At 38.1% G+C, this 27241-nt stretch overlaps 1 protein-coding gene across 3 annotated transcripts in view; it reads left to right on the top strand.

The window, feature by feature from the left end:
* LOC122497139 (E3 ubiquitin-protein ligase RNF103) overlaps positions 1 to 27241 on the top strand; it is a 109314-nt gene that overhangs the window by 7834 nt on the left and 74239 nt on the right. The window contains exons 3-4 of one of the 3 annotated variants that reach the window (XM_043603916.1): positions 6153 to 6268; positions 13286 to 15301. The exons of 1 other annotated variant lie outside the window; for it this stretch is intronic. In XM_043603916.1, coding sequence (XP_043459851.1) covers positions 6153 to 6268; positions 13286 to 14861 — 1692 coding nt within the window. In that variant the 3' untranslated portion in view covers positions 14862 to 15301. Of the gene's footprint in view, positions 1 to 6152; positions 6269 to 13285; positions 15302 to 27241 lie in introns of those variants that run through there. One more of the 3 variants, XM_043603918.1, reaches the window with a different exon arrangement.

The raw sequence follows: 27241 nt of genomic DNA, 5'->3' as shown, positions 1-27241 counted from the left end.
ATCTATCCTGTAGTCTCTGTAATATGAAGTGCAGTTTTCCAGGCAGCAACACATATGGGACATGTAACACACTATATAACCCATGGAACAACTAAGTCTTCTTTTTTCTAGCAGTTCTAACAATCTAAGTTTCCCTGCTTTGTTCCTAACCTCTGCTCATATCTTTCATTAGTTATTTATCTTCTAGTATTGTGATTCTTTGATTTTACCACCACCCAGTCATCTGAGTATCACAAATTGAAGACAGTTCCTTCCCCTGCTCCCACCCCAGAAAACTCTTAGGCAGATGGGACAGTGGCTAGCCTGAAATGGAAAAGTTAGCATGCGTTGTGGGGTTTATGGGTTTATCCTTATCTTAACGTTTCTATTTCTCTTTTTGACCTTTGTTCAAGGAAGGACTGTGTTGTTTGTTCCCTACTGGCTTTATCCCCATCATAAGGAATTTAACGTCACTAGAATTGAGGTAGCAGTGAAAAGCATCACCTGATTTAAAGTAAAACTTTGGGTCAATATTTACCAGAGTATCACGTTACTCTATTTCCTGTTTGGCTAAAAAGAGTTAATAGCTGTTACAAAACTTGTTTATCTTTGTTTCTAGACAAAGCTTTGTTCAGGGAGATTCTAACCCCTTTATTCCTTTCTTGACTCTACTCTAAAGGTAAAATACATGGCAAACCACTGTGCCATTTATTTTGTTCTGGTGAAAAACTTTTATTTCTGTTTAGTAAAAAACTTTTATTTCTGTTTACTCATAAAGAAAGCTAGTGAAGATACCAAAGAAATAATTAAATGCTATTGAGTTTTGTTTTTGTCAATCATTTGTCCCCATTTTTTTTTTTATGCTTTTGAATTCATCCATTATTTCTTTTTTTTTAATTTCTTTTTAAATTTACATCCAAATTAGTTAGCATATAGTGCAACAATGATTTCAGGAGTACATTCCTTAGTGCCCCTTACCCATTTAGCCCATCCCCCTCCCACAACCCTCCAGTAACTCTGTTTGTTCCACAACCCTCCAGTAAATCCATATTTAAGAGTCTCTTATGTTTTGTCCCCCTCCCTGTTTTTATGTTATTTTTGTTTCCCTTCCCTTATGTTCATCTGTTTTGTCTCTTAAAGTCCTCATATGAGTGAAGTCATATGATATTTGTCTTTCTCTGACTAATTACGCTTAGCATAACACCCTCCAGTTCCATCCCTCCCTCCAGTAGTTGCAAATGGCAAGATTTCATTCTTTTTGATTGCCGAGTAATACTCCATTGTATATATATATATGCCACATCTTCTTTATCCATTCATCCATCGATGGACATTTGGGCTCTTTCCATACTTTGGCTGTTGTTGATAGTGCTGCTATAAACAGTGGGGTGCATGTGTCCCTTTGAAACAGCACACCTGTATCCCTTGAATAAATACCTAGTAGTGTAATTGCTGGGTCGTAGGGTAGTTCTATTTTTAGTTTTTTGAGGAACCTCCATACTGTTTTCCAGAGTGGCTGCACCAGCTTGCATTCCCAACTTGTCTCCATTTTTAATGGTTTTATACAAGTTGCATGTATTTACTTAAGTTGGTCCGTGATTGAGGCGCCTCGGTGGCTTGGTCAATTTAGTGGCTGACTTTGTCTCAGGTCATGATCTCACAGTTTGTGGGTTCAAGCCCTGTGTCAGGATCTGTGCTGACAGCTTAGAGCCTGGACCTTGCTTTAGATTCTGTGTCTCCCTCTCTCTGACCCTCCCCAGCTCATGCTCTGTCTTTCTGTCTCTCAAAAATAAATAAACATTAAAAAAAAAAAAAAGTTGGTCTATGATTTTGAAAGTAGAAACTCCTTATTAAAATGAAATATTGAGGGGCGCCTGGGTGGCTCAGTCGGTTGGGCATCCGACTTCGGCTCAGGTCATGATCTCACGGTCCGTGAGTTCGAGCCCCGCGTCGGGCTCTGTGCTGACAGCTCAGAGCCTGGAGCCTGTTTCAGATTCTGTGTCTCCCTCTCTCTCTGACCTTCCCCCATTCATGCTCTGTCTCTCTCTGTCTCAAAAATGAATAAATGTTAAAAAAAAAATAAATAAATAAATAAAATGAAATATTGAGAGATGCAGAAAATATCACAGCACAGCTCTCCTGTTCTGGGGAGTTGTGTTACTTAATTTAGTCTAGATGCTGTATGGCATCTATGGCAGGTACTCTGATTACTAATAAAACCCACCTGTAAACATTAGGCAAAAATATATGGCTTTTTTTTTCATTATACCAGTGTAATACCTATAATACATGTGGAAGGAAATAGACAGTAAACTGAGCCCCAGGTGGGTTTTTTTTTTGTAATTTTAAACTGGACTACACAAGGTGGACATCAGAAAATATGTGCACTTAGCATCACACACTGTCCAGCGTAGTTCCATGCATGGTATGCTGGAGCTAGCTCATACTGCTTCATGAAGAGTGACTGTTAAGATCTCTTCCCAATTCCATGTTTAGAGATAGCACATTGGTAACTTGAAATTGGCCATATGGGAGTATTTATACCAAGGAAATCAGCAAGTAATAGAAATCAGAGCTTCCTTTTTCTTCTGGAGGGCTGGTTGTTAAACATGTACCAGCAAACCCACTGGTTTCATCCGTTCATCCAACCATCTAACAAATATTTATTGAAATCTAATGTGTGCCAGCTGAACCTTGTGATTAGCACTGAGGGCACAAAGACGAATAACCTATAGCCTGTGTCATAAAACAGCTTACAGTTTGGTTTACTAAAATGTGTAGATCGGTAAAAATCTCAGTATATGATTAACTTTCCCAGCTGAGTTAGATCATCTATATTGGTGCTAGCATCTTGAGAGATAAAGAACTCTTTAGACAGTGAAGTGGAACCTGGGAAAATTACGGTAGTTTTTTTCTGGAAAAAGTATATTTCTAAATTCATTGAATTAGAAGTCCTTATGTCTCACTGGGGTCAAGATATGTAATTGGATAGCAAAGTACTATTTATGCTAGCATTTGTCCAGAAAATATTCCAAATGACAGGTTGCTGGGGAAGGGACTTATAGTAGATGTCAAAAACTTGGTGGCTTTAGAGAATCTGTATAGGCAAAAGTTGAAGAATGAAGTTACTAAGCTGTAAAAAGCGGAAACAGTTTAGTTCAGCATGAATATTTAATGAGTACCCAAATGAGTTAGGCACTATACTAGCTGCAGGAGATACAATGGTGAGCCAGTGTGGGGATGCCAGTTAGGCAGATACCCTGGGAAGGGGGAGGGAAAGATTCTTTCACTTCCAGCCTATCCTGCCAAGTCTGTCCCAGACTTGGAACTCAGGCTGTACTTTCATCTAGTTTTTTTCTAGTCTCTGAAAATATTCCCCACAGAGAACACAACATCCTTCCTGAACTGCCGAGGAGTATGTCTCTGCTTTTAATAAGACCAGCAGTGTGAGTGCCACTCAGAATCATCGTGCATACTTTTGGATATGAGCTGTAAGTTGGGAACTCCTACTGGTGTGACCCAGTAGTAATAGGCTCAGAATGTTTGATTGTGCCATGTGAGTCAGCCAGATGAGTTATTTTGTGAAGATATTCAAATGTTTAGTGGTGGTTTCATTCAGCCTCTACAAAGTTTAATTTATGCTAGACCTTTAGTTGAGCAATATAACTATATAGAATGTTGGACAGAGCAATTTCTAACTACATAAATATAACTGCAAAGTCAAACAAAATGCTTTCATGCAATGAATGCCTAGGGGAGTTTTCATTTTTGTGTGGCTTTCTCTGTTAGGGATCATTAAACTCTTCAAAAGCAGGTATTAGAACAGCTTGCTGAATAAATAAGGCCCTGGGGGTAAACATTGTCACATACCTGCTTAGATGTTCCCACCTCTGATCACAGACTTGTGTTGTCTGTGCTATAACCAGGAGTGCCTGCCAACAACTGCCTCTCATTCTTACTTCCTCTTCTAGAATTGGAGCTCTTGTAAATCTAAAAGATATGTGTGTGGTGGATAAGATCTTCACTGAAGGATGCCCCCAGACTCAGGGCCATACCTTACATTGACTAAAGCAACCTCTTAACCCCTTGATGCAATGTCATTATAAACACAGACCTGAAAATTTTGGGTTATTTACAGCCTTGATTGGGAAATGGGAATGAAAAGGAAGCTCTTTAGGAAAGAGTTCTCTTAAAAAGTAGGGAGTATGGTGATATGATTGCACAGAGACTTCTCAATCCTTCTCAGTAATCTGGAAAATAAGTTCAAGATTTCTTTGATTACTTGTTGAAAAGATGAACTACCATTATTGACCCTTTTTTTTTTTTTTAATGCTTATTTATTTATTTTGAAAGAGGGTGTGCATGCACAAGGGTGGGAGGGGGCAGAAAGGGGGAGAGAGAGAATCCCAAGCTGTTTCTGCGCTGTCCGTACAGAGCCCAATGTGGGGTTCGAACTCACGAATCTGTGAGATCATGACCTGAGCTGAGATCAAGAGTTGGATGCCCCAGCCGACTGAGCCACCCACACGCACCTACCATATTGACTCTTGAGTAGTAGGGAAAAAAAAGAAAAGAAATATCTGCCTTGCTTTATCTTCCTCGTTATTCATGTAAAATATATCCAGTCATTTTGGACCATGAAAAAAACGTGAAAGTAGAGACTTAGTGGGTAACATATAAACCTCAGAAAAAGCTTTCATGTCCTCATATTGCCCTTTCCCTGGTTACCTCCACCATCTGAACATTTAAATAATAACTGGTGTCTCTCTCCCTCAATAAGACCACCTATTTTCACTGAAAAGCACTATCAAAACCATTTGTTTAGTGCCCTAAATTGTGTATGTGTTTGTGTATTTATTAAGCATCAGAGTTGTTACAAAATGTTAGGTGTGTATGTACGTCTCTGTAGATGTGGGGATGATAGTAGCAATGGTATATGGCAGGGGTTAGTGGACAGTGTTCTGTCTGCACATAAAGTGAATTTCAAGTCACTTGTCACCACCATGTACTCTCTTTCTGCTGCCCTTGAAATTTGTTAGGCTTCCCAGCAGAAAGGCTACCATGAGGTAGCTGGACCGCTCTTGCATCTCCTAGGGAGTAGACTATTGGCACTTATTTCACACACATAACCTGGGATTTCACTTCCTGAAGGCTTTGTGACCATGAAACTGGCCCTTCCTCCCAGGAAGGACCCCAGAGTATTGTGTTGTAATTTTCAATTAGATAACATCAGCTGCATAGCATTTGTGAAAATAAACTTGGCCTATATACCCTGGGCTTAAAATAAATCAAACAGATGGTTCATGAAGACTTTAGACATTTTTGGCTTTCCTTTAAGTTCCCGTTTAGTTGTTTTTGTGGTTTTGTTTTTAATAGATAATTCGTTTTTTATTGGTATCTGTGTTGAAGTCCTGCCTTCATTCAAAGCAGGAAGATTAGGGAATAAAAGGAAAAGGTGTTAACGATTAGAAAAGCCAAGAAAGATGTCATTACACATTTTGAAGGTTAATTTACAGTTTTTTCCTTTTTCTTTCTTTCTTTTTTTTTTTTTTTTTAAATCTTGTACTTCTCCCAATCTTAATTGTGTTTGAAAGCTATATGCAGATTTGAAGTAGACGTTCAAGAGTGTAGAATTCATTGTGGTAATTCTTTTTATATATTAGAACATTTTCGTGATTGTTAAGAAAAAGCTGTAGAAGTAGTAGTATTGATTTAGTCAAAGCATAGTTTAATAGAAAACAAATGTTTGACTCTTGGCTCCATAATTACACTTTTAAAAAGTGAAATTTGAACTCCTTGAACTCACATGTGATCATTTCTAGTAAGCTTTATTTGTATTGTTTAAAATTTTCATAGTGGAGAAATGACTCCAAAGGCCATTTTCTTCCTCTGTAACTTATTTCTAAAGAATCAGGGTGGAGGATGTGGCTAGCTTTTTAATATGATTTTGATTCCCCTCAATGTAACTGCCATAAAGTGTGGAAGTTTAATGCACTGTATTCAATGTTTTAAGCCTTTTCAGTCGGACAGTTATTCCTTCTGCAAGAATTGCAATGATGATAGAACAGAACAGAATCTTTTTGCAAAAGGTGAAGATGCATTATAGATATAAGTGGTTGGTTTGACTTCATTTTAGGTAATTAAAGTTTCTGTTTTTGTTTCTGGGAGAATAGGTCATAGCAAATGACAGAAGTCCCTTGGTCGGTAAAATCCACTGGGAGAAAATGGTGAAAAAGGTGTCAAGATTTGGAATACGTACAGGCACTTTTAATTGTTCCAGTGACCCCAGGTGAGTTGGTTAGGCAATTCTTAGAATTTGAGTTCTGACCAGAATTGTCTCACTCAATGAAGACCATGATATTAGAAGCCTATTTGAACTGAAAGCTAATCATAATGTTTAGCACGCTTGGGTTACACAGGCACTTGATAAATAGTTTTTGATAAACTGGCAGTTACTTACTTCCTTTCTGAGATGTCTTTCTCTCTCTATCCCATTCTTCCATATTCTTCCTAGTGGGGGTGACTCTTAAGAGTATGTCTTCAGTCCTTTTGTTTCAGTTTTCTTCCCAAAGAGACTTCAGCACATTTATAGCTTTGTGCTGATCAAAATCTTTTGTCATAATTCTGACTTCTGGTTTACATGTGGACACTCATTTCCATCTGCTGTACAGCTGCCCCTAGATGTGCCCTTTTCCCTAATCCCAGTGTCCAAATTCAGATTCAGTTTCATTTTTGTATTTATTTATTTTTTTTTTTTAATATATGAAATTTATTGTCAAATTGGTTTCCACAGAACACCCAGTGCTCATCCCAAAAGATGCCCTCTTCAATACCCATCACCTACCCTACCCTCCCTCCCACCCCGCATCAACCCTTAGTTTGTTCTCAGTTTCAATTTCATTTTTTTAAATCAGGCATGTACCCTTTCTACCTGTCCTTTTTCTGTTCTTTACTGTTTTGTCTTTTGTTTTTCCCATTTTCTCAGATAAGAATCCTTTCAGGCATTTTTGTGTTCTTTTGTCATCATCTCCACTATTTCATCTGTCATGTTATTTCTTGTTTCATTATTACATTATTTCTTGGAAATGCTTTTTAAATTTTTATTTCTATTTATTTTTATTTTTGAGAGCGGGAGAGGGATGGGGGGGGCGGACAGAGGATCTGAAGGGGGCTCTGCACTGACAGCAGCGAGCCCGATGCAGAGCTTGAACTCACGAACCATGAGACCGTGACCTGAGCCCATGTTGGATGCTCAACCGACTGAGCCACCCAGGCGCCCCTCAAGTGCTTTTTATTTCAACTTCTAGTGCCATCAAATTTTCACTTACAAGTATTCATTATTTAATTATCCATTCAGTAAATAATAAAAGATTAGCATATATAGCATGTTGTGTTTGGTGCTGAGGAGGGGGTGTATGATGTATATGTAGAAAACCCCACAACATTAGGTAGTTTCTAATGTAAGTAATATAACTGTCTGTATTACTTACTTACATGTGGCCCCAGTGGGAAGCCCATTAACTGTATGTAGAAAACCCTCCTGTGCTACTGTTGTACCGCATATTTTCCTGCCTTTTCTCCTTTAGGCTCATGTTTGCTTCATTTTGCCTCAAGATTGTTTTGCTTACTGGTATTATAGGATGTGATCCACACCGTAGGGTGTAGGATCCCCTAGGAGTTGGAGATAAGAAGGAAAGTTCTTGTATCTTCTAACTCACAGTCTCCCCGTCTTCCCACAAAGCTTGCATTCTCATCTTTGCCACAGAGTCTTGATCATATTCTAACAATGCCTTTTGTTGAAATGTCCAAAACAGCCTTAGTGTTAATGTTTTAATGAAAGGCAGATCGTTGTTACTTTTGTCCTTCGTTTATCAAAGACAGTTGCGTTTGGTTTGATTCCATCATTCCCAAATAGAGTCTGAGTGAGAGATCTTTCTTACCCTCACTAGTGATTGTAATACCAGAACAAATGATAGTGCCGATATTTTCTTTTTTTTTTTTTTTCAGATAATGCCAAAAGTCAGTATTAACATCACTATTTTATTGAAAAATATTCGGAATTGATTTTTGAAAAAATCAATGAACTAATTAATGTATTTTGACACTGTAACTTACAAATATACTAAAAAATATCAAGTGAAAATAAATTTACAAAAATATAAAGGTTAAACACATGCTATATATAAATTGTTACATAACAATAAAGAATTCAAAAGTAAGCTAAGCACAACAGAAAACATATAATCTATTAATATGAAAAACTGAAGGAAATAGCAGTGTTTGACTTCTTTTGGTGTAATCTTATGAAACAAAATGCATCAAAAGTGCATTTTATCATTTCAAATGATAATTGAGTCTAGCGGATTTTAATACAAATTTTTCTAGCTTTTCTCTTGAAAAACTTTGATTCTATACTAGGTGAGGGATGGTGAAGAGATACATATAAACTACCTTTGTATATTTTCCTCTAAATTTTTCATCTTTAAATAATCTCACCTCTTTGGGCCCCTGGTTGGCTCAGTCACTTGAGTGTCTGACTCTTGATTTCAGCTCAGGTCATGGTCTCATAGTTTGTGGGTTTGAGCCGTGCATTGGACTCTGCAGTGAAAGCACAGAGCCTGCTTGGGATTCTCTGTGTCCTTCTCTCTTTGCCCCTGCCCCACTCCTTTTCTCTTTTTCTCTCAAAATAAGTAAACTTTAAAAAAATTAAAAAAAAAAAATCTCACCTCTTATTTATGGTGGAACAGATCATTTTTGAGCAAATTTTGCTTTCTTTGTTGATTGCAGCTATTATTTTTTGTTATTAAAAAAGCACTTTTACTTCATCTTCAGTTTCATCACAAAATGAAGGTCTTGATGCATAGTTACATACATTAGTTTTGATATTATCATATTCATGTTAACTTTTATTGGGAAAATCTTACAACTGGAGTAAGAACTATTGACATAAAAGCTGTGCTTAGGGTTGTTTTTTTCTTTTTTTGAGGATTTTGGAGATCTAGGAGAACAAAATGGGGAAATACAGAAATGTGTGTTCAGAGTGTCAATGTCGGGTGGGGCACTGGGGTGGCTCAGTCGGTTAAGCGTCCAGCTCTTGGTTTTGGCTCAGCTCATGATCTCACGGTTTGTGAATTCGAGCCCTGCATTGGGCTCTCTGCTGTCAGTGCAGAGCCCACTTCAGATCCTCTGTCCCCCTCTCTCTTGGCCCCTCCCCTGCTCATTCTGTCTCCCTCTCTTTCAAAATAAATAAATAACCAACAACAACATAAAGAATGTCAATGCAGGGTATAACTGGGCAGGAAATAGTGTTATTTAGCAAGTGTTTTAATCATATGTTGGATAATTGAGTCATCTTAATTTCAGATTTTTATAAACACTAAACTCTCTACTCCATGTTTATTTTGCTTTGTTTACCGGAGTTTTTTCTCCGGTGTGGCTTCTAGGGCAGCCTCCGATGTGCTGGTCCCATTGCACAGCAGTACTTTCCTGACCTGGTTAGCTCCTCTTAAGAACGTTCAGGACCACCACCTCTGGGAAGCACCTGACTCTGCCCGTGGCAGCAATTTTAATTTCTTGCCCTGCTTGCCTGGCCCTAATACCTCTCATTCCTCAATCAAGCAAAATAGGATAGAGGGCTAAAAAGCCTTCTGTTAGGTCTGTTCTCTTTTCCGTTTTTTTAAAAATGTTTAAATGGTTTTTTAATGTTTAATATTTTAGATGTTTTTTAAATGTTTATTTACTTATTTTGAGAGAGAGACAGAGAGGGAGGGGCACTGTTAGTGCAGAGCCCAGCGCAGGGCTGGATCTCACAAACTGTGAGATCATGACCTGAGCCAAAATCAGGAGTCTGATGCTCAACCCACTGAGCCACCCAGGTGCCCCTTTTCTTTTCCTTTCTTTTCCTTTTCTTTCCTTTCCCTTTCCCTTCTAAAGTAGAAAACAAGGTGGGGTGTGTCTTTGGGCGGCTGGAAAGATGGGGGATAGTAAAGAGCAGATGGAGAACATTGGAATTGTAAGAGCTGAGTGGCAAACAGGGATCAGGAGGACCTATGGTGAGAGTAGAAGGGCAGGGGGCCTGTGGAATAAGCAGAGAAGGGAAAATAAAGGGGAGATTGGACAGTGAACCTGGAAGGCCAGGGAGGGCAATGACTTTCTCTGAAGAAACCACATTATGTAAACAAATAATAATGTTCCTTTAAAAAAAATATTTTTTTAATGTTTGAGACAGAGACAGAGCGCGAGTGGGAGAAGGGCAGAGAGAGAGGGAGACACAGAATCTGAAATAGGCTCCAGGCTCTGAGCTGTTAGCACAGAACCTGATGCGGGGTTTGAACCCACGAACCGTGAGATCATGACCTGAGCTGGAGTTGAACACTTAACTGACTGAGCTACCCAGGCACCCCACTAACGTTTCTTTTTAAGTACACATCCCACGCAAGAAACTGGAGTAGCAAACTCACTGTTTTCTATCATTTTTAGTCTTCAGATTCTCTAAGAGATCTCAAAAGGTTTACTTTAAGAACTAGAAGTTATTTTCATGGTATTGTCATTGAATTTATTTGAATTTTTAAAAAAGTGTTTTTTTTGAATTGGCAGTAAAAGTTTTTATATCAGTATAAGGTAATGTAAAATTATTTTTAAAAATATGTACATTAGTCTTTATTTCTGTTTAGCAGTAGAATTTTAAAATTGATATGATATACTTTTGTTTATTAGACTTCTTCAGACCAGTGTTTAGGTAAATATAAGTAGCCTGGTGTTTATAAGTATTAGAGTTTTAGGGCACCTAGGTGGCTCAGTCAGTTAAGCCACCGACTTCAGTTCAGGTCATAATCTCACGGTTTGTGGGTTTGAGTCCCGCATCAGGCTCTGTACTGACAGCTCAGAGCCTGGAGCCTGCTTCAGATTCTGTGTCTCACTTCTCTGCCCCTTTCCCATTCATGCTCTCCCTTCTCTGCCCCTTCCCCACTCATGCTCTGTCTCTCTCTGTCTCTCAGAAATGAATAAGCATTTAAAAAATTTTTAAAAATAAGTATTAGAGGTTTTTTTTTAAAGTCAGGAAAACCTGATTGAATTCAAAAGATATATGATGACCATATGACATTTTCTTTTCCTTGGTACTCTTAGATTCTATCTGGAAAGATAAACCTTAAAGCTGTCACTTAATTCTGAACTGAAAGCGCGGAATACATTTGTTTTCTTACATGAAGAAATGTGTACACTAAGACTTTCTTTGACTGTTTTGCACAATAAGGTTTTCTGTCACAAAAATTGTCATTTAATTTATGGCACTAAGAAGCCAATATTCCCTGAGGTAGTTATAGAAAGATAGAAAGGATGACCAAGAGCAGAAATGTGTCATCACAAGTATCATATGAAATTTAAGAATTAAAGCTACTTAAAGCTTTTTAAGATGTAAATAAGGCAAGTACCTATTTGACTTGTTGCTTTTGGGAGTAGAGGGGAAAAATAGAATTCATGTCAATGAATTACTTGCATTATACAAATACAGTGTTAAGGGATAGAAGATATTTTCTTTGTAGGAATTCATAATTCTCAATCCATTTCACTGAAAGCAATGTTGATATTGGGGCACCTGGGTAGCTCAGTTGGTTAATCGGCTGACGTGAGTTTGAGCCCTGCATCGGACTCTGCGTTGACAGTGCAGAGGCTGCTTGGGATTCTCTCTCTCTTCCTCTCTCTCTGCCCTCCTCTCTTTTCTCTCAAAATAAACTTTAAAAAAAAAAAAAAGAAAAGAAAAAACCAATATTGACATTAATGGAATCTATCTTGTTAAGGAAGTATATCAACTCAACAAGAAGCTGAATTGGGGTCTGTGATTCTGAGTAACCCAGATAGTTTCTCAGAGTCATTACTTAACCTTGTCTTTATGACATAACATGCTGTCTTCACTTACCTTAGGTTATACACAAAATTCCTGAGATGCAATTAATTGTATTGTCATCATGAAACTTTTTGACATGTCGAGACTTTCAGTCTGATCATGTAAATGTGTAGTGTGCTTGTTTAAATAAAATGTAATCCATGCTTACTAAGTAAAGCATAACACTTATGATTTTTATATCAGTATTTAGAATAGCAAAATAAGAAATTGAGTATTTATAACCATCCAATTACAAATCTATAATGAACAAATTATCTGCATGGTAGATTTTCTTTTTTCCAACCTTATTGAGGTAAATTTACATATCATAAAATTCCATATGGTAGGTTTTTAGAAAATACTATTTTTAAAAAAGGAAAATGTTTCACTTATAATCTCTACACTGTCCTACAACAGCTGTTTTTATTTTCCAGCATTTCCTTTCATTCCTCATCTAGTTTTTTAGGGAGAGAGTGATGTCACAAGTAGTATAGCAAGAACTTGTCCATTTCCAAAGGATTGGAGTCATGACCACACTGGATAAATCTAAACAAGTGATTTAATTTTAGTTAAATTCTTCTGTGTGTACTCATCCTTGGACCGAATCTCTTCTTAATCTGAAAACATTGTTTCATCTGTATTAAATGCTCATCCTCATGATTTTCATTAAAGAGATGAGAGAATACAAAAAAGTATGGGACTTGGTCTTTCCTAGGTGAGTTTTTATATGGATTACTTTGTAGCAGTGCCTGTGTGGGGCAGGTATTGGTGAGGGCTTGGGTTAATACATGGGCACAGCATGGCTCCTCCCCTCAAGCATCTTGCATTCGAGTCAGGGACTTGGCATGTAGGGTAACCTAGTCTTTCTCTACCCATGTGAATCTAACCACCTTCAAGACCTCCTCGTTCAATTCCCAAACCTTTCATGAAATCTTCACCAACTCAAACTCTCCTTATTCCTTTTTTTTGAACTTTTACATTATTTAGTAATTGAATATATATAGCTTTATACTTCTATTTTGTTTCCTTAATAGTATTTTCAATTTTCTGTGAGCAGGAATTATTTTCCTATTATCTTTAGATCCTATAAGCACATAATACAGTAGTAGGTACATAATAGATGCTGAAGTATTTTCTGATTTCCCTGACTAAAGGCTATTCTTCAAAAGACTAGAAATACAGAGATATGAAGCAAAAACAAACAAGCACAATAACAACAAAAAGAGAGCTTGCTTTTGTTCTTGTACAACTGCCAGGTATTGGCACTACTTTGATTATTTGGAGGTTATTTGGTTTGGGGGAAAGCGTATCTTTCAGGTGCTAAAGAAATTTGTTAGGGGGAAACAAGGTGCACAACAGTGAAGATGAGCAAGCTAGCTGATCTACCAGCCTAGTTGTTCCTTCTGGTTTGCTCTCTTACAGATACTGCAGGAGAAGAGGCTGGTTGCGATCTACACTCATTATGTCTGTCCCACAAACGAGCACTTCTAAAGGGAAAGTCATGCTTAAAGAATACAGCGGACGCAAGATTGAAGTGGAGCACATTTTTAAGTGGATAACTGCTCATGCAGCTTCTCGGATCAAAACCATTTATAATGCTGAACATTTGAAAGAAGAATGGAATAAAAGCGATCAATATTGGGTAAAAATATACCTATTTGCAAACCTTGACCAACCCCCAGCTTTCTTCTCTGCACTAAGTATAAAGTTTACCGGAAGAGTGGAGTTTATTTTTGTTAATGTGGAAAATTGGGACAATAAGAGTTTTATGACAGATATTGGTGTATATAACATGCCATCATACATTCTTAGAACTCCTGAAGGAATTTACAGATATGGAAATCACACAGGTGAATTTATATCCCTTCAGGCCATGGATTCATTTTTGCGCTCATTACAACCTGAAGTAAATGATCTGTTTGTTTTGAGCTTGGTTCTAGTTAATCTTATGGCTTGGATGGACTTATTTATCACACAAGGAGCAACCATAAAGCGATTTGTGGTTCTCATAAGCACTTTAGGGACATACAACTCTCTGTTAATTATTTCCTGGCTACCTGTGTTGGGCTTTTTACAGCTCCCTTACTTAGATAGCTTTTATGAATATAGCTTAAAATTGTTGCGATATTCTAATACAACCACACTGGCTTCATGGGTAAGGGCAGACTGGATGTTCTATTCTTCCCACCCGGCCCTATTTCTCAGTACGTACCTTGGACATGGTTTACTAATTGATTACTTTGAGAAGAAGAGACGGCGCAACAGCAACAATGATGAAGTCAATGCCAATAACTTAGAATGGTTATCAAGTCTGTGGGACTGGTACACCAGCTACCTCTTCCACCCGATTGCTTCTTTTCAGAACTTTCCTATAGAATCTGATTGGGACGAAGACCCTGACTTATTCTTGGAGCGGTTAGCTTTCCCTGACCTTTGGCTTCACCCTCTGATACCAACTGATTACATTAAAAATTTGCCAATGTGGCGATTTAAATGTCTTGGAGTCCAGTCTGAAGAGGAAATGTCGGAGGGTTCTCAAGATATTGAAAATGACTCAGACAGCGAGAGCACAGACACTTTTAGCAGTGAAAAGGAAGTATTTGAAGATAAACAAAGCATAGTTCACAATTCTCCAGGAAGAGCAAGTCACTGTGATGCTGAGGCTTGTTCATGTGCCAATAAATATTGTCAGACCAGCCCATACGAAAAGAAGGGGAGGTCATATGGATTATATAATGCTAATGAAGATATGGAACCTGATTGGTTAACTTGGCCTGCTGATATGCTGCACTGTACTGAATGTGTTGTTTGCCTAGAGAATTTTGAAAACGGATGTTTGCTAATGGGGTTGCCTTGTGGTCATGTGTTCCATCAGAATTGCATTGTGATGTGGTTGGCTGGGGGCCGACACTGTTGCCCTGTTTGCCGGTGGCCTTCTTATAAAAAAAAGCAGCCGTATGCACAACACCAGCCCTTGTCAAATGATGTCCCATCTTAACCATGTGCAATTTGTCCTTTATAAGCTTTGAGTATCTTACAGCTTGCCTTTTTAATGTTAGTCACAATGTTTTTGTGGTTTGAAGTTTAGTTTAATGTTAGTGCAGTGACAGGAAATACACATTATGCTAATGTTGATGACAATTATTTGGTTGCCTTGTGTGTCAATTGAATGCATACTTAATTGTAAAAATTTTTATTTACAACATTGGAAATTCAGAAGTTAATGTTTTTTGTAAGCACAAAAGAAGTATGATAGAAATTTATCCTAGCAAGACTTTACAAGGTAGGATCAAATCCTAATGGAATTGAGGCAGTTTCTTATCCTAAATGTTTCCTCCCTTTTTACAATCTCTGTCCAGCACCTCTTGATTAAATAATGTATGCTCTGAGACATGAAATTAAAACGGACCTATGAAATAAATTATTTTAAAACCAGAAGATTACAGCTTTCCCAATGTCAAATTGTTTTTAGTGAGGTGGTTGAATGTTATAGGTGTTTTGCTGGTTTGTTCATTTCACAGGTAAGTGATCCTAGATTCATGAGGAAAAACAAAAATAAATTATGTTGCTGACACTAGCCAGAGGTCATGTTAGTCAGCCTCTTAGCTTGGTTAGCTTTGATGGGAAGGGATTTCATGGTGGGCTTTTTTTTAAGTATTAAGTCATTTATGAGAAGTATATTCGTCTAAGTAAAATCAACTATAACATATTAGTCATACATTGATTACTTTGTTTTTCCTGACTTTTATTTTGAAAAATGTCAAAACTGCAGAAAAACTGGTAGCAGTACAGTGAACATCTGTTTCTCTAATTCACCAACTGTATGTATTTTGTTACCTTTGCTTTATCTTCTCTATATGTATTTATCTTTTTTTCTTTCTTTTTTTCTGGTTTGTTTTTGTTTTTTACTGATCCCTTTGGAAATAAATTTTAGTCATCCTGATGCCTCTTTACCACTGGATGTATCACCATGTATCTTCTAAGAACAAGGACTTTTTTTTTTTTTTTTTTTTTTGCGTAACCACAATACTATGATTACACCGAATAAATTTATTCACGTTGATTCAGTCATATTTAACATACAATCCCTACTTCCTACTTGCTCCCCAAATATCCTTTATATCTTTAGATGTTTTTGTTTTTATTGTGAACTTAGGCACAGTTCATGTGCTGGGTTTGGAGTCCTTCCTTTCATTCTTTTCTAGCAGTTCCCTGCCTTTTTTTTTTCCCTTGTAAATCTTTTCTGATACATTTTGGAAGAGAACAGGCTAGTTAACTTATAGAATGTCCTACATTCTGAAATTCTCTGAGTGTTTCCTCACGATAAGATTTAAATTAAACAATATTGCCTGGATGATATGTACCTCCCATTTGTATAACATTGGGAGTCACATGATACCAGTTTGTCCCATCATTGGTGAAGCTAAATTTGGTTAAAGTCATAGCTGTCTTCTGTTTCCATCATAAAATACTTTTTCATTTAAGATGGAACTTGTGAGGCTATGTGAATATCCCAACGGTTTGGTGTCTTTTTTGTTTTTAATTTTAATTCCAGTATAGTTAGCATACAGCGTTATATTAGTAAGCCAACGGTTTTAACATTCACTGATGGTTATTAATCTGAGTCAGTTATTGAATAGGAGTTGTAACATGGGGATTTTCTAATTGCACCCTTCATTCTACATTTTTTAGCTCACACTTTTTGTGAAGAACAGCTTTCCATTTTTCTTTCTGTCATACTTTGAATATTACTGGACTCAGTTTCTTTTTATATTCGGTGTGTTAAAGTTCATTATTCTTTGTGGCGTCCAAGTCATCCCAAATTTGATAAGGGAGAGCCCCCTTCTAGGCTAATTCCATTCTGTGCTATTGATATGTCCCTTTCAATCTTGAAACGGTTGCTTTTTGACACAAGGCATTCCAGGCTCACTTTGTATTTTTTCTGGCCCAGCACTATGATCATGTCTGAGTTTCATAGTGCACTTTAAAAATCTTTCTTGACCGTCCCACCCCACATGGTAACAAAATGCAATTTTTTCATTCTGAATTATTGCTTGGTTACTAGCAGAAGCCTTCCTCCCCCACCCCCACCCCCACCTTCCCCCACTGCCTTCATGGTAGACTTGAGCCTTATTTTCATACATCAATGAAAATAGTAAGGACCGGCTATTACTGGGGTGCCTGGGTGGCTCAGTTGGCTGAGCATCTGGTTCTTGGTTTCAGCTCAGGTCATGATCTCATGGTTCATGAGTTTGAGCCCCACTCGGACTCTGTGCTGACAGTGCAGAGCTTGCTTGGAATTCTCTCTCTTCTCTTTCCCCCCACCCCCACCTTCTCTCTCTCTCAAATAAAAACTGTAAGGACCAGCTGTTAGTATTTGAGAGCTCTTTTAAGTTTTTAAATAAAAAATGCAAAAACTGCTCCTTGTGTTATTTTCCTTTTGAAAAAAAGTAATCACGTTGTAAATGTTAGTGTTTCCCAGAGTTCTGCGACTGGTCCACTGCTCTTTTCTTTCATGTTTTCAGTGGTTGTCCCCAGTCTACGTGTCCAGGCAAAGTCCCCTCCCCAGATCTGCAGTTTTTTGTACAGCCATCTGCTGAACAGGTTCTCCTGCGTGCTTCTCAGTGCTTAGTAAGTAAAACAGCTTTTCATTCTGTCCCCTACCCCCCGCACCCCAGTCATTCTCTTAGGGTCCTGATTTCAGTTAATGGGTCATAGACATATAATATTGTCACCTTATGAAATGTATGCAAAAGTGTAGACATTTTAAAAGACAATTAAAATTTCTCCAGCATCCCAGGGCACACCATACTTTGGAGACTACTACCCTAGATGATAAAATAATCTCCTTAAAACCAGTTTTCAAGGCCCTTCATAATCTTCCTGGCTGACTTCTTAGACACATCAGACTCTGGCCTGCTTGTCTCTCCAGGCCCATGCTCTAGTTTTTCTCAGCTTGGTGCTTTGCTCTCCCTTCTGCCTAGTGTTCTCACCCCTTCTCTGCTTTGTCTGGCTAGATCCCATTTTTTTCCAGAAATTCTACACCCTCCTACCCATCTTTTCCTTCTCCACCAAGTTTATAAAGAGACAAAGATATCTTTACAGTGAAAACTCAGGCAGCTGTCCTCTTACTCAAATGATCAAACTTATCATCACCAACAATGGAGCAAACTGATATGTGCCCTTCTAATCTTAGTGATAGCTTGCCATTCCTGATACGTACATGTTCTTATATCCTACTGATACCTCACACATTTCTGTCATATTTAGCTGTATTATATTAAAACTATGCATGGTTTTTTTGTGAATTTGTAGTAGGAATTGTGCATTATTCACCTAAATATCCACAGTGCAGGGCATAATATAGACATTTTGCATATTAGACATGCAATAAAAATAATACAATAAAGTTGGGGAGGAAATCATTACCAGAGGTTCAGATCTCCAGGGAAAGCTTGACTCATCCCTTAAATGTTAAGCACAGCAAATAATGTTTTTGTCAGTTTCCTGGAGGTGGAGAATTGAAAGACATATTCAAGGTTGACAGACTCTAGACTTAAACTGTGTTTAAAAAGAAAGTATGGATTCACAGAACAACCTATTGAATTTAATGAACTAAAGATTCCAAGTATGTGGGCTTTGTAGTTACTGAACTCTGGAGTTAACTGCAATAGTAGGACACATGATTGTGTTCTGCTCAAATGTTTTTCTACTGTCTCTCATTTTTTTGTGTCTTTCTTTAAGGATAATATCCCTGAGGATAGGTGTAATGCTATAATCTACTGTTATATCCTTACAGTATTAGACCCAGAGTTGATATACAGTAAGTAATTATTGGCTTGAACTTTAAAAATCTATGTTAATTTTATCCTTTACCAAACTTTTTACCACCCATCTAGTATTGGTAGAAAAGATAGAAGAAATTACATTTTTAGTACCCATTAGTAGGGACAAAGATAATCGATACTTATGGTCTGCTCCAAGACAAAGATCTTAATTTTTTTTTTTTTTTTTTTTGTAGTCACAACCTCTTTTCAGCTCTTCTTTAGATTATTTGGGAATCTTTCTCCTTGCTCCCATGTTTTCCCCCTGGGCCATTTTATTGTTACTTAAAACTCTACCCAAGGGATAAAAGATGGCAGAAGTAAATAAGTGTTGGGTCCTTTTTGCTATTGGATTTGATTAAAATTTAGAGAAGAAAAAACAAATTCAATTGTGAAAATGACATTTTGAATCATCTGTGTTTTAATCATTCTATTCTTGTTCTCATTGCTTCTCTGCCTTTTGGCTAAGATCAAGTGTATTCTTGTTCTTGGTGCCAAATTTTAAGTATTCTGATTAATGATTAATTTAGGCAATCTCTTTACTTGATCTTTTGTACCATCTTCTCACCCAAAGTTTTTATTGTTTAATATGTAATAGATCATTTTACTGCCTAATATCCCTGTGCAATAGGTAGAACAGAAGGAATCCCCACTTAATAGTCAATTGAGTTAAAGATGTGACTCAGCAAAGGACACAGCTTTCAAATTTGAATTGTCTTTAGGGCCCAGTGAAACAGTTTGAGTGGGAGTGGTGAGGGCAACAGTGTGCTTGCTCCATCTAAAGGTATTTAAATATTTTTTTTCATGAAGAAGTGCATGTTCAATGAACTTCTCACAATCTATTCTCACCAGTTATTTCTCTCAAGACCTCTTATTATTACTCCCTCATTGTACTTATTTATCACAATCAAAAGTATTTTATTTAGTCATTTACTTGTCTATTATCCCTCTAATAAAACCGCTAAGTTCCATGAGATGAGGGACATGGTTTGTTGTGTTCACCACTATAGCCCCAATGCCTTAGCATTCAATAACACGTAGCAGAAAAGAGAGGAAATCTGAATGACACTGTAATTCTTACTGAGCTTGTACATATTCCAAATCATTAAAATGAAAAAAAGGAGTAATACTGACCAAAAAAAAAAAAAAAATAAAAATAAATAAATAAATAAATAAATATTGGGTTTTAAAAAAATTTTTTTTTTTCAACGTTTATTTATTTTTGGGACAGAGAGAGACAGAGCATGAACGGGGGAGGGGCAGAGAGAGAGGGAGACACAGAATCGGAAACAGGCTCCAGGCTCTGAGCCGTCAGCCCAGAGCCTGACCCGGGGCTCGAACTCCTGGATCGCGAGATCGTGACCTGGCTGAAGTCGGACGCTTAACCGACTGCGCCACCCAGGCGCCCCTTAAATATTGTTTTTAAAGATTGCATCAGCCAGTCAAAGCTGGTGGTGGCTTCTTTATAACCTCTGGATGAGATTCTATCTTGTTCAGGGCTCTTTCTACCACATTTTTACTTAGAAATAAGTGCATTTGTGGAAAAGACAATAGGAAACTGTCTTGTCAAAATTATATTCTCCTTCATGCCGATGCTAAATTGCATACTTGTTACTGTCAAATTCACTTAGTTTATGGGCATGATGGGATAATAAGCTCTTTATGTTCTATGTTAAATGGTGCTTGAATATTCTTATTTACAGTCTGTTTTAAAATTCACTCTTAGTATTGACACTGCCTAACTGACTTGATAACATATTTATCAAATAAGAACAAATATAAGCTTAAAAGTAGACAGGTACCTGGGGTACCTGGGTGGCTCAGACGGTTATGTGTCCAACTTTGGCTCAGGTCATGATCTCACAGTTCCATAAATTCAAGCCCTGCCTCGGGCTCTCTGCTGTCAGTGCAGAGCCCACTTAGGATCCTCTGTCTCCCTCCTTCCCTGCCACTCCCCTGCTTGCACGCATGTGTACGCTCCCTATCAAAAATAAATAAACATTTAAAAAAAAGAGGGGTGCCTGGGTGGCTCAGTCGGTTAAGCGTTTGACTTCGGCTCAGGTCATGATCTCGTGGTTCCTGGGTTCGTGCCCCATAATGGGCCCTGTGCTGACAGCTCAGAGCCTGGACCCTGCTTCCATTTCTGCGTCTCCCTGTCTCTCTGCCCTCCCCTCGCTGTCTCTCTCTCTCTCTCAAAAATAAATAAACCTTAAAAAAAAAAAAAAGTAGCCACCCAAACATGTCAAAGTTCAGGTACTGTTTTCTTTTTTTGTTTGTTTGTTCATTTTAAAATTTATATTTCCCAACTTTATTGAGATAAAATTGACATATATCATGGTGTAAGTTTAAAGTGTATGATGTACACTTGACTTGATAAATTTATACGTTGCAGTATGATTACCAGGGTAGCATTAGTTAACACCTCCAACACATCCCATAATTACTTATTTGTAATAAGAACATTTAAGATCTACTCTCTTTGCAACTTTCAAGTATATAAATACAATATTTTAAACTATAATCACAATGCTATGCATTAGATCCCAAAAACTTACTCATCTTCTAACTGGAAGTTTTCTGTTTCTATGAGTTTGGCTTTTTGCTGTTGAGTTTGTTGTAGATTCCACATGTAAGTGATATCATACAGTTTTTGTCTTTGACTTATTTCACTTAGCATAATACCCTTAGGACGCATCCATGTTGTCACTAATGTCAAGATTTCCTCGTCTCTCGTGGCTGAATAATATTCCGTTGTATAGATGTGGTATGTACATATGGTAGTATATATACCACATCTTTATCCATATATCTGTCGATGGACAGTGTTCTCTTAGAAGCATCTACTGAATGAATGAGGAGTCATACACAGATTCTTACTCAGAATTTATTCTTGCTTTATATAGAACTCAAATGAGCTTAGTAATTTAGCCTCCCAGTCTATAGGGTAGAAGCTACACATATAGAGACTTTGAAGCAGGGAGTGGAATCTGATAGAGGCAGGGCAGGCAAGGAAGTCATAGTTACAGTAGTTTTGATAGTAAGAGTTAAATGTAAAAGACCCAAACAAAAAACAGTAGTTTGTGCCAGAAGTATAGTGTCAAATAATTTCCCGAGAGAATATCAGTATCTTGCCAAGAATGATTCTGTGTTATCCAAAAAAACATTTTATCAGTACCATTTGCACAAGAAGTCAGGAAAATTCATTTTATTATATTCAAAATCGTTTTAAAACTATTAAACTTTAGGGGCGCCTGGGTGGCGCAGTCGGTTAGGTGTCCGACTTCAGCCAGGTCACGATCTCGCGGTCCGTGAGTTCGAGCCCCGCGTCGGGCTCTGAGCTGATGGCTCAGAGCCTGGAGCCTGTTTCCGATTCTGTGTCTCCCTCTCTCTCTGCCCCTCCCCCGTTCATGCTCTGTCTCTCTCTGTCCCAAAAATAAATAAACGTTGAAAAAAAATTAAAAAAAAAACTATTAAACTTTAAAATATTTTGAAACTTTAAAACGTTTCAATAAAGTGAAAGTTTCTGTTTCCTGGAAAACCCATTCAGTGGGCTAGGGTGGGAAAACAGAAATCTTGTTCCTTGCATCCCTATAAAAGGTTAACTCCTCACACCCTCACCAGTTATCCATAGCACGCTGCCAGTTGTATACTAGAAAAAGGATGTTCATATACAATGTATATTTAGTCACCGTCACTACTGTTGGTGAAATTCTGTGAGCTCTTTTCATTTGGGAATGTACTTTGAGATCTTCATCTGTTGATAAAGCAGGGTCTGGTGACATATTTCCACATGGAAACTTATTTGGGGCTTTATGAAGGAAGTCCTTTTACAAAAACAAAGTAGTAGCGTTTCAGACCAGCAAAAGAGAAGTTAGAAGAATTCTGGTATTTTCAGGGCTGCTTTTGTTGTTATTGTTTAAATGCTTCCCATTTAGCTTTACTCGATTCCTGAGTTAAGTGGCTAAAACAGTAGGTTTCTGGAACCAAATGCCTCAAGCTGACTCTGAGTTGCAGGAGGCTTGGGTAAGAGACTCCTCTTGCCAAACACAGCAAATTTGGGGCCTTTAAAACAATATTGTTCAAAGTGTTTGTTAGTATTGAGCATGGCGGACTGTGACAAATCTTGATGTATATTGCTTTACTTTAAAAACACTTGTCTGATGAGAAGGAAAAAAGAAAAGGGACGTGATTCTTACAGTTTTCCTGTTTCAAATAATAGAATCTGAGTGTCAGAAGCAAATAAAAAGGCCATTTTGTCCAGTCTTCTGCCTTAATTTAGGTTGTTGATATCCCAGTCATAAATAAACTGGCACACTCATCATTTGCATGCTACATTTGCAAAAATCTATAAACAACCCACCTGCCAGGATCCACAGAAAAGCATGCCATTAACTGGCAATATAGCAATAGCAGGTGATGAATGCCCAGATTTGGATACTTCCCATGTCGCCATGGGAAGGAGAATGAAATCAGGAGTTCATCTGTTAGAAAAGCCAGTCCTAGGAAAACCTCCTTGCTCTGAAACATATTCTGCTATCTACATTTATTCATCAAAATGGCACGTATTTAACCAGGATCTTTATTTAGAGGAAAACCTGTGAACTGTAAATTCTTAAACCCCAACCTCATGAGTTCAGTGACCAGCTCATCCTGTTACCCTGAATTATCTCTGAAACAGGGAACAGGAGATACGAGATCAGCTTTCTTCTGCTTCCGCTGAGCATATTCTCCACTCTCTGCTGTTACTGAATCAAGGCATATCTACACAGACTCTGCTGTATTTTCATGGCTGTGGAAAGGTTGAGAGGTAAAAGATGGTTTATGGCATGATACGCACCAGACTGGGTTATATAGAAACTGGGGAAACTTATTTGAAAGTTTTCTGAGAGCTGGGATGCCTGGGTGGCTCAGTAGGTTAAGCTTCTGACTCTTGATTTCAGCTCAGTCATGATTTTAGGGTCGTGAGAGCAACCCTGCCTCAGGCTCCGTGCTAAATGTGGAGCCTACTTGGGATTCTGTCTCTCTCTCTCTCTCTCTCTGCCCCTACCCTGAATGTGCACGCTCTCTCTCTCTCAAATAAACTTCAAAGTTTTCTGAGAGCTAAAAAAAAGACTATAATGATTCATTCACTTACATTCCTTTAAGGAGGAATATATCTAATTAACCCATTCTGGGCAAATATATGCATTTTATTTAGAATCTGGTAATCAGAGACCTAGCGTTTGTTGAAACAGCTTGGAGTTCTTAGTCCGGCGAATGTGTTTGTTGCTTGTTTATCGGAGAATTAGTACATAGTCTGAGTGCAGGACTAATGTTTTCCTATAGGGTAAACCATAGGTAGGAATCAGAAAAGGCTTTTGATGCTTCATAATAACATTACTGATCAGCTAAAAGGGAGGGGAGTAGGACGAGAGAAGGATGGAACAAAATGAAGATACCTTCACCATCTATTTCTTCTTTAATCACTTCCAGTTATCCAAGGAAAATACATTCTTTTTTCCATTTGAAGTTTTTACTGAAAGGCAATACATCTCCATAAAAGTATATAAATATTAAATGTGCAGGTTATCAGTTTCTCACAAACTCAACACCCATCACCCAGATCAAGAAACAGAACAATTGTCACATCCCTGAAACCTCCCCTGGTTACCTCCTGGTCACTACTTCCACCATTCTGCCCAAATTTAATCTCTATTGATAACTTCTAAAATCCTAGGGTAGTTTTGCCTCTCTTTGAATGCTATATAACTAGAATCGTATAGTGTGTTGTATTTTGTGTATAGTTCCTTTCATTTAAAATTACATATGAGGTTCATCTCTATTATGTGTAGCAGTGCTTTGTTCATTTTCATTACTGCATAGTGTTATATCGTCTGAACATACCACAATTTATCCATTCTACCATAATAGGCTTCTTATTTCCAGTTTCTGACAATTGTAAATTATAATATCAAATTTTAGCAAGAATGTAGAACAACTGGGACTCATATACTGCTGGGGAGGATATAAATTGATATAACTACTTTAGAAAACTGTGTCTACCAAAACTAAACATAGGCAACTCTACTGTGATGTCAGTGCGTGCTGTGTTTGCCACTTTATTACACAGCTGAGCAGAACACGTGCTTCATCTTTGGGATGCTGAAGGAGATAAATGGGCTTTGGAGTGAATGTGGCAGTTTAAAAAATACCTTCATTTTTTGGACCACTAACTCTCTTCCTCTCTCTCTGCCCCTCCCCACTCACACTGTCTCTGTCTCTCTCAAAATAAGTAAATAAACTTTAAAAATAAAAGTAATTTCCTTTCTGGGATCTTCCTCCCTTGCTCCTTCAGAGTTATTGTTCCTCTACAGTTTTGTTCCAGTTCTCAATTCGTTTGGGGGATTTCATCAATACTCATGTTCGGGACGTCCGGGTGACTCAGTCAATTAAGCGTCTGACTCTTGATTTCAGCTCTGGTCATGATCTCACCATTCCGGGTTGGGCTGACCGTGCGCAGTCTGCTTGAGCTGACAGTGCGCAGTCTGCCTGAGATTCTCTCCTCCCTCTCTCTCTCTGCCCCTCCCGCTTGCATGCACACACACACTCTCTCTCTCAAAATAAAAAACTTAAAAAAAATACTCATGTTCTAGACTCCAACTAAATATGCTGATTGCTTCTGAATCTGCATCTCCAGAACACTGTATTTGATACTAGATCTCTGTATGGAGCTATCTGCTGGGCATTTTGCTTGAATGACTCACAAGCATCCGTGGTGGCCAAGCTGATCGTTCTCCCCCAACCCTGCCACTAATCTATTCTCCCATTCTTCCATTTTACTAGAATTTTAGCTGAACTGTCTTAGACTGCAGCCCACGTTGTAGTTACGTGTGACCAATGTGACTAATTCTTGACAAGTACAAGGTAAACAAAAATGATGCATCCCACTTCTGGATCTTGACTTAAAACATTAGGTATATGTATGAACACTTTCTCTTCTCTACTTTTACCCTGCAAGATATGGTGATAATCGATGCAGTCTTGAAAGTCAGGTGAAACCAGTGCACAGAGCTGCTTCACCAGCCTTGGTCCCTGAATGACCTCAAACAGAGCTACCTGACCATGGAGATCACTAGACTCTTTCACGAAACAAACTTCTATTTAATTTAAAGTCATTGCGTTTTGAGGTCTCTTTGTTATACCAGATTAACCTTTAACTATGACCACATCTCAGTCCCATCATATCCAAAATTTACTAATCATCCTTTCATCTAAATATCCTATGTCTATAGTTCCAGTATGAGTAAAGGCTCCTGTAGTTACCTAGTCAGTGTTTCTCTCTCAACCAATTTTCCTAAGTGCGGTTCATACCACTTCTTTAAAATAACTCTGGGGGCGCCTGGGTGGCGCAGTTGGTTAGGCGTCTGACTTCAGCCAGGTCACGATCTCGCGGTCCGTGAGTTCGAGGCCCGCGTCAGGCTCTGGGCTGATGGCTCGGAGCCTGGAGCCTGTTTCCGATTCTGTGTCTTCCTCTCTCTCTGCCCCTCCCCCGTTCATGCTCTGTCTCTCTCTGTCCCAAAAATAAATAAACGTTGAAAAAAAAATTAAAATAACTCTGGATTTCTATGGGGCGCCTGGGTGGCTCAGTTGGTTAAGCATCTTGACTCTTGGTTTCTGCTCAGGTCATGATCTCACAGTTTGTGGGTTCGAGCCCCGTGTCGGGATCTGTGCTAACAGGTGAAGCCTGCTTGGGATTCTCTCTCTCCCTCTCTCTCTGCCCCTCCCCTGCTCTCTCTCTCTGTCTCTCTCTCTCTCTCAAAATAAATAAATAAACATTAAAAAAATAAAACATAACAAAAATAATAAAATAACTCTGGTTTTCTACCTCTGATCATGATGGAGTAACTGGTACTGGACTAGTCTTCTTGCCATAACTATAAACCCAGACAAAAATATACGAGTGGTTGTTTTCAGAAAGTGGACAATAGGCAATATAGACTGAGATTGCTGGGGCACCCTGGTGGCTCAGCCAGTTAATGTGTCTGACTTCGGCTCAGGTCATGGTTTCACAGTTTGTGAGTTCAAGCCCCACATCGGGCTCTCTGCTATCATGTCAACAGCACAGAGCCCACTTTGGATCCTCTGACCCCCTCTCTCTCTGCCCCTTCCCCACTCACACTTGTGTGTGCTCTCTCTCGCTTTCTCTCAAAAATAAATAAATATTAAAAAAAAACAAGAGATTGCTGAGAAGCAGGAAACTAACAGGATAAACCCCATGATTACTCAGGTCTCTGCAAAGGGCAATTTCTTGACTGCGATGCAGAGAGCTCAAGTCCAAGCAAAGCACAGTGAGAAGTTCCACTGAAATTCCATTGATATTGTATGTATCTATAGTTCATTTTTTGTATTGCTGTATTGATTAGTATATTATTATATGAATATATAAATTGTGATATATATAATATATGTTAATTGTGATAAATATATAACAATTTATATATTCATTTGTTGATGGTTCATTTATTTCCAGATTTTGCCATTATCAATACAGCTGCCTTGAATATTATTATACATG

This window comes from Prionailurus bengalensis, chromosome A3 (genome assembly GCF_016509475.1).
Source record: "Prionailurus bengalensis isolate Pbe53 chromosome A3, Fcat_Pben_1.1_paternal_pri, whole genome shotgun sequence".
In the NCBI taxonomy this organism is placed as follows: domain Eukaryota; kingdom Metazoa; phylum Chordata; class Mammalia; order Carnivora; family Felidae; genus Prionailurus; species Prionailurus bengalensis.
This window is presented reverse-complemented; position numbering and strand designations above follow the sequence as displayed.